At 41.4% G+C, this 15,678-nt stretch overlaps 1 protein-coding gene across 4 annotated transcripts in view; it reads left to right on the forward strand.

Moving 5' to 3' along the window:
- erbin (erbb2 interacting protein) overlaps positions 1 to 13,102 on the forward strand; it is a 48,494-nt gene extending 35,392 nt beyond the window's left edge. For 2 of the 4 annotated variants that reach the window (XM_084935751.1, XM_084935752.1), the window contains exons 13-26: positions 367 to 436; positions 1,848 to 1,947; positions 3,247 to 3,368; positions 3,633 to 3,806; positions 3,946 to 4,128; positions 4,216 to 4,333; positions 4,408 to 4,591; positions 4,683 to 6,195; positions 6,802 to 6,945; positions 8,735 to 8,791; positions 8,958 to 9,125; positions 9,885 to 9,977; positions 10,075 to 10,149; positions 10,244 to 13,102. In XM_084935751.1, the coding sequence (XP_084791877.1) occupies positions 367 to 436; positions 1,848 to 1,947; positions 3,247 to 3,368; positions 3,633 to 3,806; positions 3,946 to 4,128; positions 4,216 to 4,333; positions 4,408 to 4,591; positions 4,683 to 6,195; positions 6,802 to 6,945; positions 8,735 to 8,791; positions 8,958 to 9,125; positions 9,885 to 9,977; positions 10,075 to 10,149; positions 10,244 to 10,351 (3,109 nt within the window). In that variant the 3' untranslated portion in view covers positions 10,352 to 13,102. The remainder of the gene's footprint in view (positions 1 to 366; positions 437 to 1,847; positions 1,948 to 3,246; positions 3,369 to 3,632; positions 3,807 to 3,945; positions 4,129 to 4,215; positions 4,334 to 4,407; positions 4,592 to 4,682; positions 6,196 to 6,801; positions 6,946 to 8,734; positions 8,792 to 8,957; positions 9,126 to 9,884; positions 9,978 to 10,074; positions 10,150 to 10,243) is intronic. The other 2 variants (XM_084935753.1, XM_084935754.1) reach the window with 2 other exon arrangements.
- The last annotated feature ends 2,576 nt before the right edge of the window (positions 13,103 to 15,678 follow it).

Consider the following 15,678-nt stretch of genomic DNA (forward strand, 5'->3'; position numbering starts at 1 on the left):
TTTACGTACTTTAAATCCAGGACATTTTAAAAGCAGTGATTCCTTCACTATGTAAAGCTACCAGTTAATAAAAGCAATCAAATGTCTTGTCTTACGCTTATTTTCAAATGTGGAGTTTGAAATTGTACCTGCTGATTACAGTATTGTGATGAAGGCTTATTAGAATGAAAAATGGGTAAGGTCTTGATCGTTTCCTTTTTTAAGAAAAAAGGGACATTTTCCAGGCTTATCTTTTATAGTCGGCCTGCTTAGATCAAATTTGCCTGACAAAATGAATTAAATTGACTTTTTTTAACTCGCCCAGGAAAGCAGTTTTAAGCGTTTTGGTGACTGAGTTTTGTTTTTTTGTTTTTTGTTCTACTTCAGGTTGAAGAATCTTCCGTACAGTTTCACCAAACTGACTGAGCTTACTGCAATGTGGCTGTCTGAAAATCAGGTAAGACTGCACAAGTATTATGCATAAAACAATAAGGCCTCTGGGTTCAGAGGTGTCAGATGGGGACAGCAATAGCAGGAGCGTCTGTGACTCGCACTAAAAATTCAGCTGTAAATCAAGAAGCCTTCCCGGTAGCTCGCAGGAAGGTACATCTAACCACTTCCAGGACATCTGATCTAATGCAGGTCAGATTGGATGACCAGTCTTTAGAGTAGAGAGTAGAGGTTTCTGGCATAAGTTCATTTACAGCTAAAGAGGTTGAAGCGCCAGTAACACTTGTATTATAAAGAACCTCTGTATTGCTTGATCAACACATTTGGGTCATTCTGTATTTCAAACTTAAAAGGATCCTAATGATTCTCAGAAAATGCCCCCTTTACTTAATGGTTATTTGAGTGGCAATCTACACAAGAAACCTTGACCACTGAATGTGTAAATCTGAATGACAAGGAGGGCATTTGTAAGACGAGACTGCAGCAGCCAGACGGAATTAAAGTGGTGTTCAAAATTACCAGGCAAGTTGAGGTGCATGAAATTTGGACTTCTTAACAGGAAATGTCTGGTCGGCTCACATGAAAGCAAAAGGCTTATGATCCCAATTTGTCATAGCAGGGTGACTTTCTATGGTAAAGGAATACTTGACCTGGTCATATTGTCAGTATACAGAGGCAACGAAAGGATGGAGAACACTCTGTGGGACACTGTGGATTCAGTGTGTTGGCTTTTGTTCAGCTTATTTCCAAATTACAGTCTGACTCTGACTGCATTCTCAAATCAATTATTCATGCCTTTTCCCCTCTCCTGGCTAGACTGTCCCAAGGTTCTGTTTGGGTGCCTTAACAAATTGTCCCCAGGAAACTGCAGCTGTTTGAGAATGCTGCAGAGAGAAGATGTAGAGTCATCCACACAGCATCCATCACTGCTGTCCTGCTCTTATATAAACTGTCTGATTTGTAATGAATAAAATCTCTAAAATGTTGTGGTCCTTATATCTTTCCACAATCACTTTCCTACCTAAATAACTCCTAACAAGGACACTGCGAAGACAGGCAGTCTGCAACAGCTACATCAACACTAAGACACATGGATGCAGTTGGACAGGTGCAACAATGCAGACGGGGGCCTAAGGCAAGCTTAGAGCCGCCTCATCAACGAATGGATGACAGGAAGAGGCACCCAGATGTGTTAAAGTAATGTGAAGGCAAATTAGAAGTGAAGAAAGTCGGCGTGAAATAGCTGTGTAGAATTCGGGGAAGACGGGTTGAATATATCACGGCTCCATCTTGTGATGTGTTATTTTCCCCTGCGGTTAAGTGTTCTCTTCCATATTTACGTTTTTCATGTCCCATGTATTTGTCAAAGAACTGCTGATTTTACATGGCACACTCAACCCCATATTTTGTCCACACAGTCAAAACCCCTGATCCCACTCCAGAAAGAGGAAGATCCAGAGACTCAGAAAACAGTGCTGACCAACTACATGTTCCCCCAGCAAATTAGGATTGAGGAATGTGAGTAACTGCTCTTTGTTTGATATACATTTCCAAGCTGTAAGTGGCAGACTATCAAACACTTCACTCACCCGCCTGGGTTTCAGCATCAGGACTAAGTACTACTAGCACTGACATAAACCCTAAATTCTCATGGACATTCTTAGGTGTTAAGAAGACTATATTATGTTACCCTCACAAAGTTTGATGACCTACAAGGATCCCTAAATGCATATTTTATAAAAGACCTTGTTATCTGAGACTGAAGCAGGGGAAACACTAGCCATCGTCTTCTTGTCAAGCACCTGTTTGTTTGGTTTCCTTTTACAGCAGACAGCTCACACTGACAGTGTTGTATCTTTACTTTAGAGTAATTAGTGGTTCGTGGTCGGCGTGCTTGAGCTACTGAAATGGTCACGAGTCTTTTTTGAGACGTCGGGGATTTCTGTCACAGCCTGAACAGTTACGGCCCTGTGGCGGGCTTTACACCATTTGCCGTGTTTATTAGCTAGGGCTTGTTTCCGATCAAGCCTTTTCTTTTGCTTGGAAGCTGGAAGTATTCACAGCCTGACTGCAGTTAACATGTTTTACAACTTGTTGATATGGAGAGTACACAGCAGGTGACTCAGCGGGTTCACTGTGACTTCACGCTGTGGGGTGTTGTCAAGTGAGCTACAGTTGTGTATGTAATCTTTTGAGCTGATGTTGTCAGAGAATTAGTCAAATGGGATCTCTTATCAGAAAATTCTACTACACACCTTCACACTTAGTCTCTCTATTGCTAAATCGAGAGCAGTAAGCTTTTTACAACAGGAAAACCACACTGATTGACACCTTCACAAATATTTCACAGCGTCTAATTGTCTGCTTGCTTCATTTCAGGCAAGTCGTACAGGAGTTATGGTGAAACAGAGAGACTGAGTTGAATCTTTCATACTTTTTTCATTACCGATTAACCACAAACTTGCTTCTTTGCGTTTATGGTGGAGTATTCATACTGAAGATTAGTACATAGTAGCAAAATATTCTCTTGGAATTTTTTGGATGCCATCATAGAAAAGGAATTTATTGCAACATCGGTTCCAGGGTTTAACAGCACTGTTTGGTTCTTTTGGAGTTTTTTGGGTTAACTCCCGATTTTCAAGTTCCTCCACAGCTCCCTTCAGTTTATTGGCGTTCCTCATGTTTCCTTTGCGCCATCTTGTGGTCACATTTATTACGTGACAGATTTAGGTTGAATTAAAAAGTCCTAATTTGGGTGGGGAAAATTCAAAAAACAAATTTTGATTCACTGCCTGGCATTTTTATTTTTCCCCACAGACATTCCAAACTCTGACTCTGAGAGCTTTAATCCAACTCTGTGGGAGGAGCAACGCAAGCACCGAGCTCAGGTGGCCTTCGAATGTGACGAGGACAAAGATGAGAGAGAAACGCCCCCGAGGGTTAGTGCTGCACATTTGTTACTGCTTATATAATTGGAAAAGGAAAAACAACAGTGGCGACACGAATTACCGCAGCAGCAGGGGCTTTTTTGGACACAAATCTTCACCTTGTTTCCTCCTCTGCGGGGATGGGGTCTTATAAAATGGGATGTAATTTCTGCTTAACCCTGTCATCTCTAGCATGAAAGCAGTCTTATTTATTTCAGCATGTTACCATTTTTGGTCAGCTTTAATTTTAAACTCTGTGTATTCCAACTGTTGTAGGAGGGAAACCTGAAGCGCTACCCTACACCATACCCAGACGAGCTGAAGAACATGGTAAAAACAGCCCAGTCGGTGGCTCACAGGCTCAAGGAGGATGAGTCGAGTGATGAGTCCAGCAAAGAAGCAAAACCTGTTGAGAGAAACCACATTGGAGTGCAGGATGTGGGGGTAAAGGTCAGTGAAGGGCTCCACTTGGAAAGAAACCAGCCTCTTTCATTTCTGGTGTCTTGTTGTTGGATTCATTTAAATTCCCTTTTTAACCTCTCCATAAGGTTTTAATGCATAACTAATCACCTGGACTGTTTTTGTGCAGGTGATTGAAGCCCCCTGTCCCAATGGTGTAGCGTCAAACATGGAGGCCCAAGTGTCTGCCGACATGTGTGGCCAAAATCCCTCTGCACCCGAAGCAAAGGACACTTGTGAGTCTTACAGCTCCCAGAAAATCCCCCTCAAGTCTTCAGAGGACTCAATGATGAACCACGAGGACACACTAGAGGTAGTCCAAATAATTCAGTACTTCAGATTTTTAGGACTTCTCACAGTTACACAAACAAGAAGTACAAAGTGCTTCCTCTGTCTTTAGGATTCTGAGGAGCTGTCAGATGAAGAAGACGAGATGAAGATTGCAGAGCTCAGACCCCCTCTTATTGAGATTTCCATCAACCAGCCTAAAGTAGTGACTCTAAGTAAGGATAAAAAAGGTAACTATGAAGGATCTAAAGTGAAAATTGAAATGTCTGGATGCAGAACACTGACAGTAATTTCTGATTAACAGACGATGGGAAAGATGCAGATTCTTTGCTGGATGACACCGTGGCTAACAGCAACCAGAACAACAGTAACTGCTCATCTCCATCACGCATGTCAGACTCTGTGTCTCTGACCACAGACAGCAGCCAGGACAACTCTTTGTGCACACCTGAGAGAGAGGCAAAGATGCCTTTCCTACCAAAAAGCCGGTTAGTGCTATTCCGTATAGTAATATACACTAAAGAGGGGAGTGCTCCTCCTGCTCTTATTTTACTCTTTCAGTATTTGTCCTCATTTCAGGCAAGAAGATGAGAACATGAACCAGCCTAAAGACACCACCCCTCTCCTCCATAATGGCAATGGCTCTGAAACGTCCCTCCAGGCCCTCTTAAAAACCCAGCAGGCACCACCAGAAAAAATGGGAGACTACGACCTGTCCGTGGAAGCCAGACTGGCCTTCATTGAGAAGGGAATAAACAATGGTATGGGAGACACGTACACCAAGTGGGACCAGATTAATATGAATGTGACCAAGCTGCCAACTGACAACATGGTTCAGCTGGATGAGTTGGATAAAGGCAAGAATGGTTCGTTAGCTCAGGAGGAAGTGGACAGCAAAGAGGGTTACGATAACATGGATCATTTACAGAATGGAAATCGACAGGCAGGTGACTGCAACGATAGTCTGGGGAATAAAAGCCTAGGGATGAGAGGAGAAACAGCTGCTGTGCACGTGGCCTCGACAGGCGTGACAGCCTGCAGTGACATGTCTCTATCTCGCAGCACTGAGGAACTGTCTCCAGAGAAAAGGTGCCATCCCCCGCAGGTGTTGAAGTCTCACAGCATCAGCAACATAGAAACAGGGGCCATGAGGTTGTACTCCTTTGATGGAGATGATGACTCAGTGGGGACTAGGGTGGCAGGGGCCGGGCCAGGGCCAGGAGCTCAGGGCCAGAGCATAGTCAGGAGCAAGTCAGCCGGCCAGTTGCTCAATGATCAGACTCTCCTGGTCTACCCCAACTCCTCTGCGTCCTCTTCAGACCTGCTGTCCTCTTCTAAGCTTCCTGCCAACACAAGCAGACATCCAGTCTCCTCCAGCATGGCCATGGGAATCCCTCCTCCTCAGTACAACATACAATACACAAACAGTGACATGTCTAAAGAGGGTCTCTGGGGCCAGAGGACAGCCATGGCTTCAGAGCAACAAGGCTACCATCCTGCTCCTCCTCCACACTCACTAGCCAACACCAATTACTCAAACCGTAATCAGGCGCCTCCTTACCCTCTGCAGCCCCAGCAGAGAGGCCCTGCGATGGCTTCCAAACCTTCTGGGGAGATGTGGGCTATGGAGAGACTTCATTCTGCTGCAGGCCAGCCTAGAAGCAGCACCCTGCAGAGGCAAGGCAGCACTAGCTCCACAGCTTCCATGTCTGACCCAAGGCGTATGCAGTTGTCCGAAGGAGACTACATGACATACAGGGACATTCACACCCTCGCCAGAGGGCCACTAGCAATGAGTCACGCCATGCAGAGGCCCCTCTCAGCTCGCACTTACAGCATCGATGTACCCGGAGCTTCCAGGCCTCACAGCAGCAGGCCACCGGCCCATGAGCTTCCAGAACGGACCATGTCTGTTAGCGATTTTAATTACCAGCACAGCAGCCCCAGCAAGAGGCCCAACACCAGGGTGAAGTCTGAGCACTCACTCCTCGACGGACCAGGACAGATGCAGGGAGGAATGGGAGCAGGGAGGGTTCCAGTAGACTGGAGAGACCAGGTGATGCGGCACATCGAGGCCAAGAAGATGGAAAAGGTAAAGAGTTTTATTATGAAAAAAGAACTGCTTGATATCTATTTCTCTCTCTGTGTGTGTGTGTGTGTGTGTGTGTGTGTGTGTGTGTGTGTGTGTGTGTGTGTGTGTGTGTGTGTGTGAGAGCGCTTTGTTTTGGGAGGGAGGGGTTAAAAGTTTATGTTCATCCATAAAAGCCCACCAGCATAACATGACCACAAATGAACTCCTAATATTCTTTAGGTGGAAGACACTTTAAACAACAGGATCTCACTCTGCACATAGTTTTGGTTTTTGCTGGTGCTTCTGAATGCAAACAGAATTTAAGACTGTAGTGTCAAATAGAGGCAAAGAATACATAAATGAAAGCAATCACCATAAAGAGCCCATCCCTACTTTGAGTCACCTCAAAACCTGCTGAAACAAACCAAAACCTAAATGTTTGTGTGAATCAGCTGTTTAGATGTAGCCTACTAACCCAGCTATATGCAAACTATACGTGATTCACTGCATGTTTGTCTGTATATGCTTTAAACCTCTTTGTTGTGTGTTTTTTATTATGTCATCACTCATTTGGTGCATTGCATGGCCACCACTGACTTGTTGGTGCTGGATGTTCCGTGTCATCAGAACGCGCTGTCTCGCTCCTATAATTCCAATAACGCTCCGCTGAGCTGGTCTCACTACGGCAGCTGTAGGGATATGCATGCCAGCCAAGGGTCCCTGGTCTTTAGTGTCAGGGACGGACAGCCCTACGGAGCTCTGGGCTTCTGTGTGAGTACTGTCAACTCGTAGATTGCTCCTGCAGCTCATACTAAAGCCAGGGTATCCAGTTCCTGCAAGTTTCACATCCTTTACAAGAGAAGGAAATGTCTGTTTCCTTCTCTCGCCAATGTTGAAGTGATCACAGATGCTCGGAAGCCATGTTTCATTTGTCCTTTTATAGGCAAGGGAAAATATCATTCCCAACATATGATTTTCATGACCATGATCTCTGTTAGTGCCTAAAATATCAGAGTGAAACATGGATGAATTCTGGTTTTTGTGTTGTTTTTTGTGGTTAAATACAAGTAGAGCTGTTTAAAAGGGGTCTCCTTCTTTATTTGTACCATCATTAGTTGGTTTACTTGGTTTCTCATTTAGAAACTTTACTACATCTGTGGTAGAATGAGATTAGTGTGATTTCATACTGAATTTTGATAAAAATTATTTGGAAGTAATCAAAGGTGAAACTGCTTCCTAACAAAATTTAGAGGCTTTGTGAGGAAAAAAATATCTGACAACATGAAAACAAACTTTGTTTTGTTCTCTCTAAGAAAAGTCTACTTTCATTTATTCATGAATATTAAGTATGGTACAAAGCAGCTCCTTTTAAACCTACCAGGCTCTTGTACATCAGAATCAATATCGCCGTGCGTCATCTGTCTTCCTTGTTGCTCTTGCATTTCACAAACCATTCATTTTCTTCTCCTTTAATTGCACTTCAAATGCTTCTTTTGCTCGTCTGCCACCTTCTTCAATCCAAACTTTTGATCACTTCAGAATCGCTTCATAACCTCTCACGGTGTGTGTGTGTGGGGGGATGAAAGCTATGTTTGTGGAAGGTAAGTAGTCAATGTGTGTGTCTAAATGATTTAGAAAGGGGGTATTAGATCTGTAGAGGCAAAACTAAAGCTGTCTGAGAGTGTTGTGTAACCACTTTACTGCTTAACATTCAAGATTCATCTCATCTCCTGGTGGCTAATGTTCCAAATTATATTCTGCTTGGTGTTTAAATAGAAGCTATGCAGACTTTAATCTCCGTTTTTCGTGTCTTAGTTGGTGTGTTGATCGCTCTGTGGTGTCTTCTAAATCAACAGCTTGTGTGATCCCAGAGTCTCAGTAATCGATGTTTTTTGTTATCCTTGATTGCAAATGGGGTTAAAGTGGGCAAGTATGATCCTTAATGGTGTCCCAGCACCTTAAATCCAATAGGCGTGTCCTTCCAGCTGACTGCATGGAGATACTTGCTCAAGAAGAAAACAATGACATCCCTCCTACACCTTCGACACATCCTTTTTTCTTCCCATCCTTGTGATGTGTTCAGGGTGCAGATGTAAAGTTGTGGCCAAGGTACTTTAGCGTCTAGTAAGTCATGTAGAAAAAGAGTGTGCATAAATGGACGGGCTGGGGGGGCGGCATGCTAGTGTGGACAAGAGAGGAAGATGAAAGATTATTTTCAAAGGTAAGGACTGCCCAGCAAGTGAAATTTTATAAGCTAAAAATTAGAATTTTACTTGTCATTTTCTAAAATCATAATTTTGAGAAAGGATAATCGTCATATTTGCTAAATCCACAAAGAGAGCGAATATCAGAGTAGCAGTTGATCAGTGTGTACACACAAAGAAATCAGCTGGAGCTCACAGAGCTAAAGTAAGTCTTTCTATCATGCTGCACGGCTGCTGCACCCAATCTTAAGGTTTCCCCTTTTGCCAAATCCCCACTTTAACCCCTGGTTGCAAATCGATTTCAGTGGATTGAGGTTGAGTGCAATGTTGGTAATCGTTCCTTTCTTCCCATCCAGGATGATGTTTTTGGTCCCCAAGGGATGCAAAACTACACTTTGGACCCTGCCAGAAAAGTAAGTCTACTACCGCCAGACTGTGGTTAGCAAATACAAGTTTGTTTAGAGTAAACAAGATGTTATGCATCTTCTATTCATCCAAACTGATAGTTTTGCTACATGGGAATTGGGGATAGAAATTCCAAGCAATAAAACCTGCTGATTGTGTGTGATTATTTCTTAGGTGCCTTTGATGAATGGTCAGATGGGTCCTTCGGCTCGTCCTCCGATGAGCCAGTCGTCCATGGCACGTCACCCTTCCAGAGAGCAGCTCATTGATTACCTGATGCTCAAAGTCTCCCAGCAGCCCCAGGGGCCTTCACGAATTCCACTTGAACCCATCCAACAAGAGGTGAAGGATGGATTATTACTCAAAGAAATATGCGATTCAGTATTTAAGGGAATGACGCATTTTCTTAGAGAAGCCTCTTTCCATTAGCTGAGGTGTTGTCATTATGCCTCATCGTGACTGGCCCAGACATTTAAGAATATCAGACCGATTTGATGACTGGCTAAATTCCATATTGAGCTTGTGCCATCCCCTTTTTTTGCAACTTACACTGCTGTTCCAAGTTAAGCTTGTTCCTACTCCCACAAGTCTGAACTTGGCGTTCTCAACCAGAGACGGTCCAGTAAAAATCCAACTGTAGAGCCTCGGGTTATAGTTTCAGTTTTATTTCGTTTCTCCTTCATCCTTTATGGTAAACTAAGCTAACCGCTAGCTGCCTGCTGAATTGCATTAAATAGGCCAGATGTTATTACACTCAAAGAGTCTATGTTAACCTTTTTAGCATATTGCAGTTGATGTGGTCTGAAAGTGACCTAGACTTCTGCACCTCCTCTGAGCTGTGATGGTAGACTCTGACTGTACTCGTCTGGTGGTTTCATTAGTTTTTCCCCTGCCACTTGAAATTAGTTTGGTGTTCGCTGACATTGAGAACCTGATATTCTTGTTCACTCCAACTGAATTTTAGTAGCTTTCTTTCGTTTACATTTATCGTAGCTGGCACTTTAAGGCGAGAAAACTCTCTCCTTTAATTTTACGACTAATGTCAATATATTGTATCGTAACAGTGATCATGCGTAATGAAAGTGTGTGGGTGTGTTTCAGATCCGTGTGAAAGTGGAGAAGAATCCTGAGCTGGGTTTCAGTATATCAGGAGGAATCGGAGGCCGGGGAAACCCCTTTCGTCCTGATGACAATGTAAATTAATACCTTGATTTTTATTTTTTTTTTGTCCCCCTCTTCCAAAGAAGTCAGTTCTTTTCTAAGATTTTATATCTTATTGTTATAATTTCAGGGTATATTTGTAACAAGGGTTCAACCTGAAGGACCGGCATCAAAAATTCTTCAGCCTGGGGATAAAATCATCCAGGTACTCTGCTGTCTGTAGGAATCAGTGTTTTGAGATTAATGTCTTTGGAATATTAACCAATAATCTAATCTACCGTTTTCTTCTCCCTCCTCAGGCAAACGGATATAGCTTTGTAAATATCGATCACGGGAACGCAGTGTCCCTTCTGAAGACTTTCCCAAACACTGTGGACTTGATTATCGTAAGAGGAATCCAAGCATAGACTGAAACTGACCTCAAATAGAGTGTGACATATGGGAGAAGAACTGAAAAGCATACGTTGACTTGTCATATTTTTGTACTCAGAAACTGATCCATTGCTACCTATCGGGACTATTTATAGTAGAGCTCATGGGAGCCTTGATTAAATGGGAAAAACCACTGAATGTAGTGGATCAAAGTGAGACAGCAGAAGAACATCTGCAAGTACGAGTCCTCAAAAGGCCATCACTGTGGAAAATATATATATATATATATAATTATATATATATAATTTTTTTTTTTATACAAAAGAAACTGAAGATATGACATCACTTACTGTGGTCTCTGTACAGGTCATCTTTTTTTCTTTTTTCTTTTTTTTAAAACCCCAAAACTCGTCATGAGTGGATCAGGAGTTTGATTTCACTTCTGCAGATGGATATTAATCTGACCACTAGGGGGCAGAGCTCCTTCTCTTCTGCCATCCAGTTTGCCTTTTTTCTTTTCTTTTCTTTCTTTTTATTTAAGATGTTGAAACCATTTTCCAGTCTGCTTGCGATCTTAACTGGAGGACAGTGTTACGTGCTTGCTATGTAGAGACGAATGTGGATCAAGGAGGCGTTTGGCTTTGTTTTTTGTGGGAGAGATGCCCCCCACCCCCCATCCCGTTTTTCTTTTGTTCTTGCAAGATCAAACAGTTTGCTTCCACAAACCTGCGAATCTCCACCATCATACAGACACTTCACTATTTCAGCTCATCCCTGACCTCATCACTCCAACTGGGCATATCACATTGCCACATTGGATTGTGGATATCTGCAATATAAATGGAGCTGAAGAAATGCACCCTGCATGCGATCACATAATGGGACAGGAAATTGAAGGCATATAATAGTTGGGTTTGGTTAATCTGCTTTGCTAGTCTTTCATTTAAAATACAGAAAAACACAGATTATTGGGAAATATTCATATTTGGTTAGTAGGTAGATTGCTGCAGATGGATACATCGAAGTTGTTTCCTTGTTTTTAGGTGCATTTCTCGAATCATGAGAGCTGTTTGACTCGGAGGACGATGTGGCGGTTATGCTAGTTTAACCAAAGCAAGTTTAGAAACCGTGGACAGACGGTAAAGAAAAGCAGGAGGTATCTTAAGAGAGACTTGAGTCATGTTTTTAATTTTTATTTTTAGGGGCTTCCTCTTTCAGGCAGCCGACAGTGAGCTGAGAGGGTTTCAACATCTGGCAGTTTTATTATAATTTTTTATTTTTTTTAAATGGACCATAGGTTGCCTTGTGTGTCTATAAAAATGTTTAGCCATTCTTTTAATCACCTTTTTGTTTTGTTTTGGGGTTTTTCTTCGCTGTACAGAGAATACATTTAGGAGAAACCAGTTGTCAAGTGCCATAGACCTTGAACTGTTTGAACAGGGTGGTGGGGGGACCTTTGACGCCAGAACCCAAGCAATACTCACATATTCACAACCTCCTGAGTACGTTTGCAGCATAATGGCTTAGAAGCAATATTTAAAGCCTTTATTTTCATTCACACAAAAAAATCTTCTTTTTTTTAAACAACACAACCTTTTAGTATTCCCTGATAATTTTACATGATTTTTTATATTGTGAAAAGAATCTCTTTTTGTAATGAAATGGCACAGGAAATAAATATATGGTAGTGTTTCAAAAAATGATTAAAAAAACAAACAAAAACTCTGCGTTGTGTAAGAGCAGGTTTTAGCGTGTGTTGCGTAGCATACCGTGTCTTCTAATGTTTTAACGTAGGTCGAAACATTTGTAATGTTCGTCACCGAAGGAAAATTGTGGTTTTTAAAGCAGTGTCGTCAGCGTAAAAAACTAGACTCTGATTGGGACAGTGAATGCCTCATTTGCAGCCGCACATTTGTGACCACTGAGTTGTACAATATAAATTGCATTTTAATCCAGCAGTGTTTGAACAAGAAGCATCCCCTCGACTCACGACGGCCGATTAGATTAGGAGTCGTCTGCTGTGCTCTTCTTGTACGTGGCAACAGTGGGAAAGTATTTGATTCATGTGGCACTGACAAACCAAAATGACAACACTGTGGAAATTGACGACATTTTTATCCCTTTTAATAAAATAATATTTAGAATATCACGCTGATCTAAATGAAGCTGTACCATTTTAGTTTTTAAATTCAGTCTAGTTTTGGCAACTTTTGTTTTCAGGAAAGTGACAACATAATGTGCTTCTGACATTTTTAGTTTCTCACAACCTGTTTTTTGTTTTCACACTGATGAGATTATTGATTTTATTTGTTTTAATTTTGTGGGATGTTTTCTGTTCTGTCTCTGACTTTTAATGGGAAATGGTTAATGGTCACTTTATAATCATGGCAAAAAAAAAATAAAGTCTGACATTGTAGACAATCTAGGGAGATAAAACTTGTTTTCATGCTTTCTTCGTCCATGTTGGTTTGTTTCTCACGCTCCCGTTTTATTTATTTAGCAGCCTTCTTTGGATTTCAGACCTTCCTAATCAAACTGTAAATACCCTTAAAAAGTTTTAGAAAAGAGGTCATAATGGCATTAGTGACTTGCGATTGTAAAACCAGCAATAAATTGCAATTCAGAGGCACCAGTTTTAATGTATAGCTACTCTTTCTAAATGGTCACGGTGAGATGATGATCATGACGATGATTGATATGCATTTATCCAACATTCCAGATTTTGTACATAATTACCTGTTTCTGAAGTAACCTGTGGAAAATAAACTAATGCTGTTTAACACAGATTTCTGTGTCGTTTTCTTTTATTATCCTGTGAGTTTATATAAAAGGATGAATGCAAAACTGGGATTAGATTAACTGGATCACTACATAAATAACAGACTGTACTGTTAAGTTTTTGGGGAGTAATTTTGCGTCCGTTTAAAATCCACTGGGATGGTAAACAATCGGTATCATTAAAGTACAGACCTTTGGCTTACATTGAGTAGGTTTAACAAAAGTATTGATTGCATTGCCTGACATTTTTAGTGCAATTCTAACGTAACTAATAACTTCTTTTTTTGTAGTCAGTGCTCCATTTTCAAAAGGCTCAGAAGTAATTGGACAGTTGATAAACGGCTTCATGGCCACATGAGGCTCGTTATTTAATGACAAATTAAGCAGATAAAAGTTTAAGTTGATTCCATTTGTTGAACTTGTATCTGACAACTCTTGGTAAATGGACTGGTTCTTGTATAGCGCTTTACACAACTTACCTCATACACACAAGCACTTTTCTTCCTATGCTCTATGTAAGTGCTATCTACCATTCACACGCATTTATAATCTGATAGATTCATCTGTGAGCAACTTGGGGTTAGTATGTTGCCCAATATTTGGCATGCAGACTGGAGCAGACAAGGATGGAACCACCACCTTTCCAATTAGTAGGTGACCTGCTCTAGCACCTAAGCTAGAGCCACCCCACCCACTCAATATGGGATCCAAAGAGATACCTATACAAGTGAAGGAGGCCATCTTTAGACCAAAAAACCTAACAGAATTTTTTTTTAGAAGTGGTCGAATCAACAATCTGTTACTTTCTTAAAACTGAGAAATGCACTGGCCAGAAAGACCACCGAAGACACCTGGTTACAATCAAAAACAAGAAGGTCCAATTAGATTTTGTAAGAAAGCATCTAAAAGAGTCAGCACAGTTCTGGAAACTGTTCTTTGGATAGATGAAAACAACATAACTTGTACCAGAATGATGGGAAGAGCTCATGATCCAAAGAAGATCACATCATCTAGCAGAGCGGATGTTTGCTGATGATGTGACTGCTGACACAAGCAGCAGGATCAAGTTGCAAAACTAGTGGGATGGCAGCACAAGCCAGGATTTTCCCATTCAAAGACGTGGGATTTTCTTCAGTGACCGAGCGTGTCACCAAATGTCGGCACAGTATAGCATGCTTTCCAGTAACTGAAGGCAGCTGCAGTAAGAGCCTGGCAGCATCTCAAGGGAGGATGTGGCAAATGTGGCAACATCTGTGGCTTCTACACTTCAGGACTTTTATCCAAGTATTAAAAACAATCTTTATATTAAAAATTATGTCAAAGTTGTCCTCTGAAAATGGGTGCAGTGTATCAAAGTGTCATTCATAAAGAGTCAATGTAGATTTTTTGTAAAAGCCATTGAATTAACGGTAAAAATCTGCAGTTCACTCACATCTTGATTGTGGACCTCACTGTGCAGTATAAATACATGTGTGTGTGTGCGGACCTCACACGTCATGTCAATTACACACACAATGACATCATAAATATATGCTTCTTTAATGCTTTTGTACAGATATACGTTCGGACTTCATGAAAACAAAATTGCTATACATGTTTATTTTTTGAAGGATATGTTTTTGGTTGCACTTGGGTGCATTAGTGTCTTTAAACACAATAGCTCGAAAAGTTTTTAATGAATTCTGAAGATGTATACAATCACACTATCTGCATTTAAGTTGTGTTTCAAACGTTTAACTTCATCTGTTACCCAGTGGATACTAATATTCAGTACTTTCTAATTTAATTATTGCTGTGGCGATCTCGGCACAATATTTTACATAATTTCCTTAGGGATAAAGTATTCTGATTCTGGTTATAGAATATTTTGAGAAGCCCTGGCTTCACTGAGAAAGTTAAAAAATGGAAATACAAATTTCAGTCGTTCAGTATGTACAGAGATGCTATGACGTTTGGTTTAAAGATGGTGGAATTTAAAATGTTTCAATTTTCACTGGGAGTGACCAGAATGGACAGCATTAGAAATGAGTACATCAGAGGGACGGCTCAGTTTGGAGAAAAAGTTAGAGAGACTCGGCTGACGTGGTTTGGACGTGTGTAGAGGAGGGATTGTGGATATGCTGGACAAGAGATGTTGAAAATGGAGCTGTCAGGCGGGAGTGAAAAAGGAAGACCTCGGAGGAGGTTCAGTGATGTAGAGAAGGAGGACATGGAGAGGGATGGTGTGACAGAAAAGTATGCTAGGAAAAGGTTGTGAAGGAGGCAGGTGATCCACTGTGGTGACCCCTTAAGGAAGCATCCAGAAGAAGAAGAAAAAGATAAATGAGTAACTAACTAACATGGACACATACATTCAAATTTGTTGGCTGTATTAAGTGAATGTCATAGTCTCATGTTATTGAAGTGACCCATGAACTCCACTAAAGTCTATAAGTCTTGTCGATGACCAAGTCATTGTGATATATATTCTGCTTGGCCCTAAATATTTTATTCCTGTGGATGAATAACTTGAGCATATCGGATCCAACATGCTGTGCTACTTCCACTTTGAACATCAGTTGCTTGATTCCTTTTCTTCTTTTCA

This window comes from Perissodus microlepis, chromosome 7, assembly GCF_051167445.1.
Source record: "Perissodus microlepis isolate ML-2025 ecotype Zambia chromosome 7, ASM5116744v1, whole genome shotgun sequence".
NCBI classification, from domain to species: Eukaryota; Metazoa; Chordata; class Actinopteri; order Cichliformes; family Cichlidae; genus Perissodus; species Perissodus microlepis.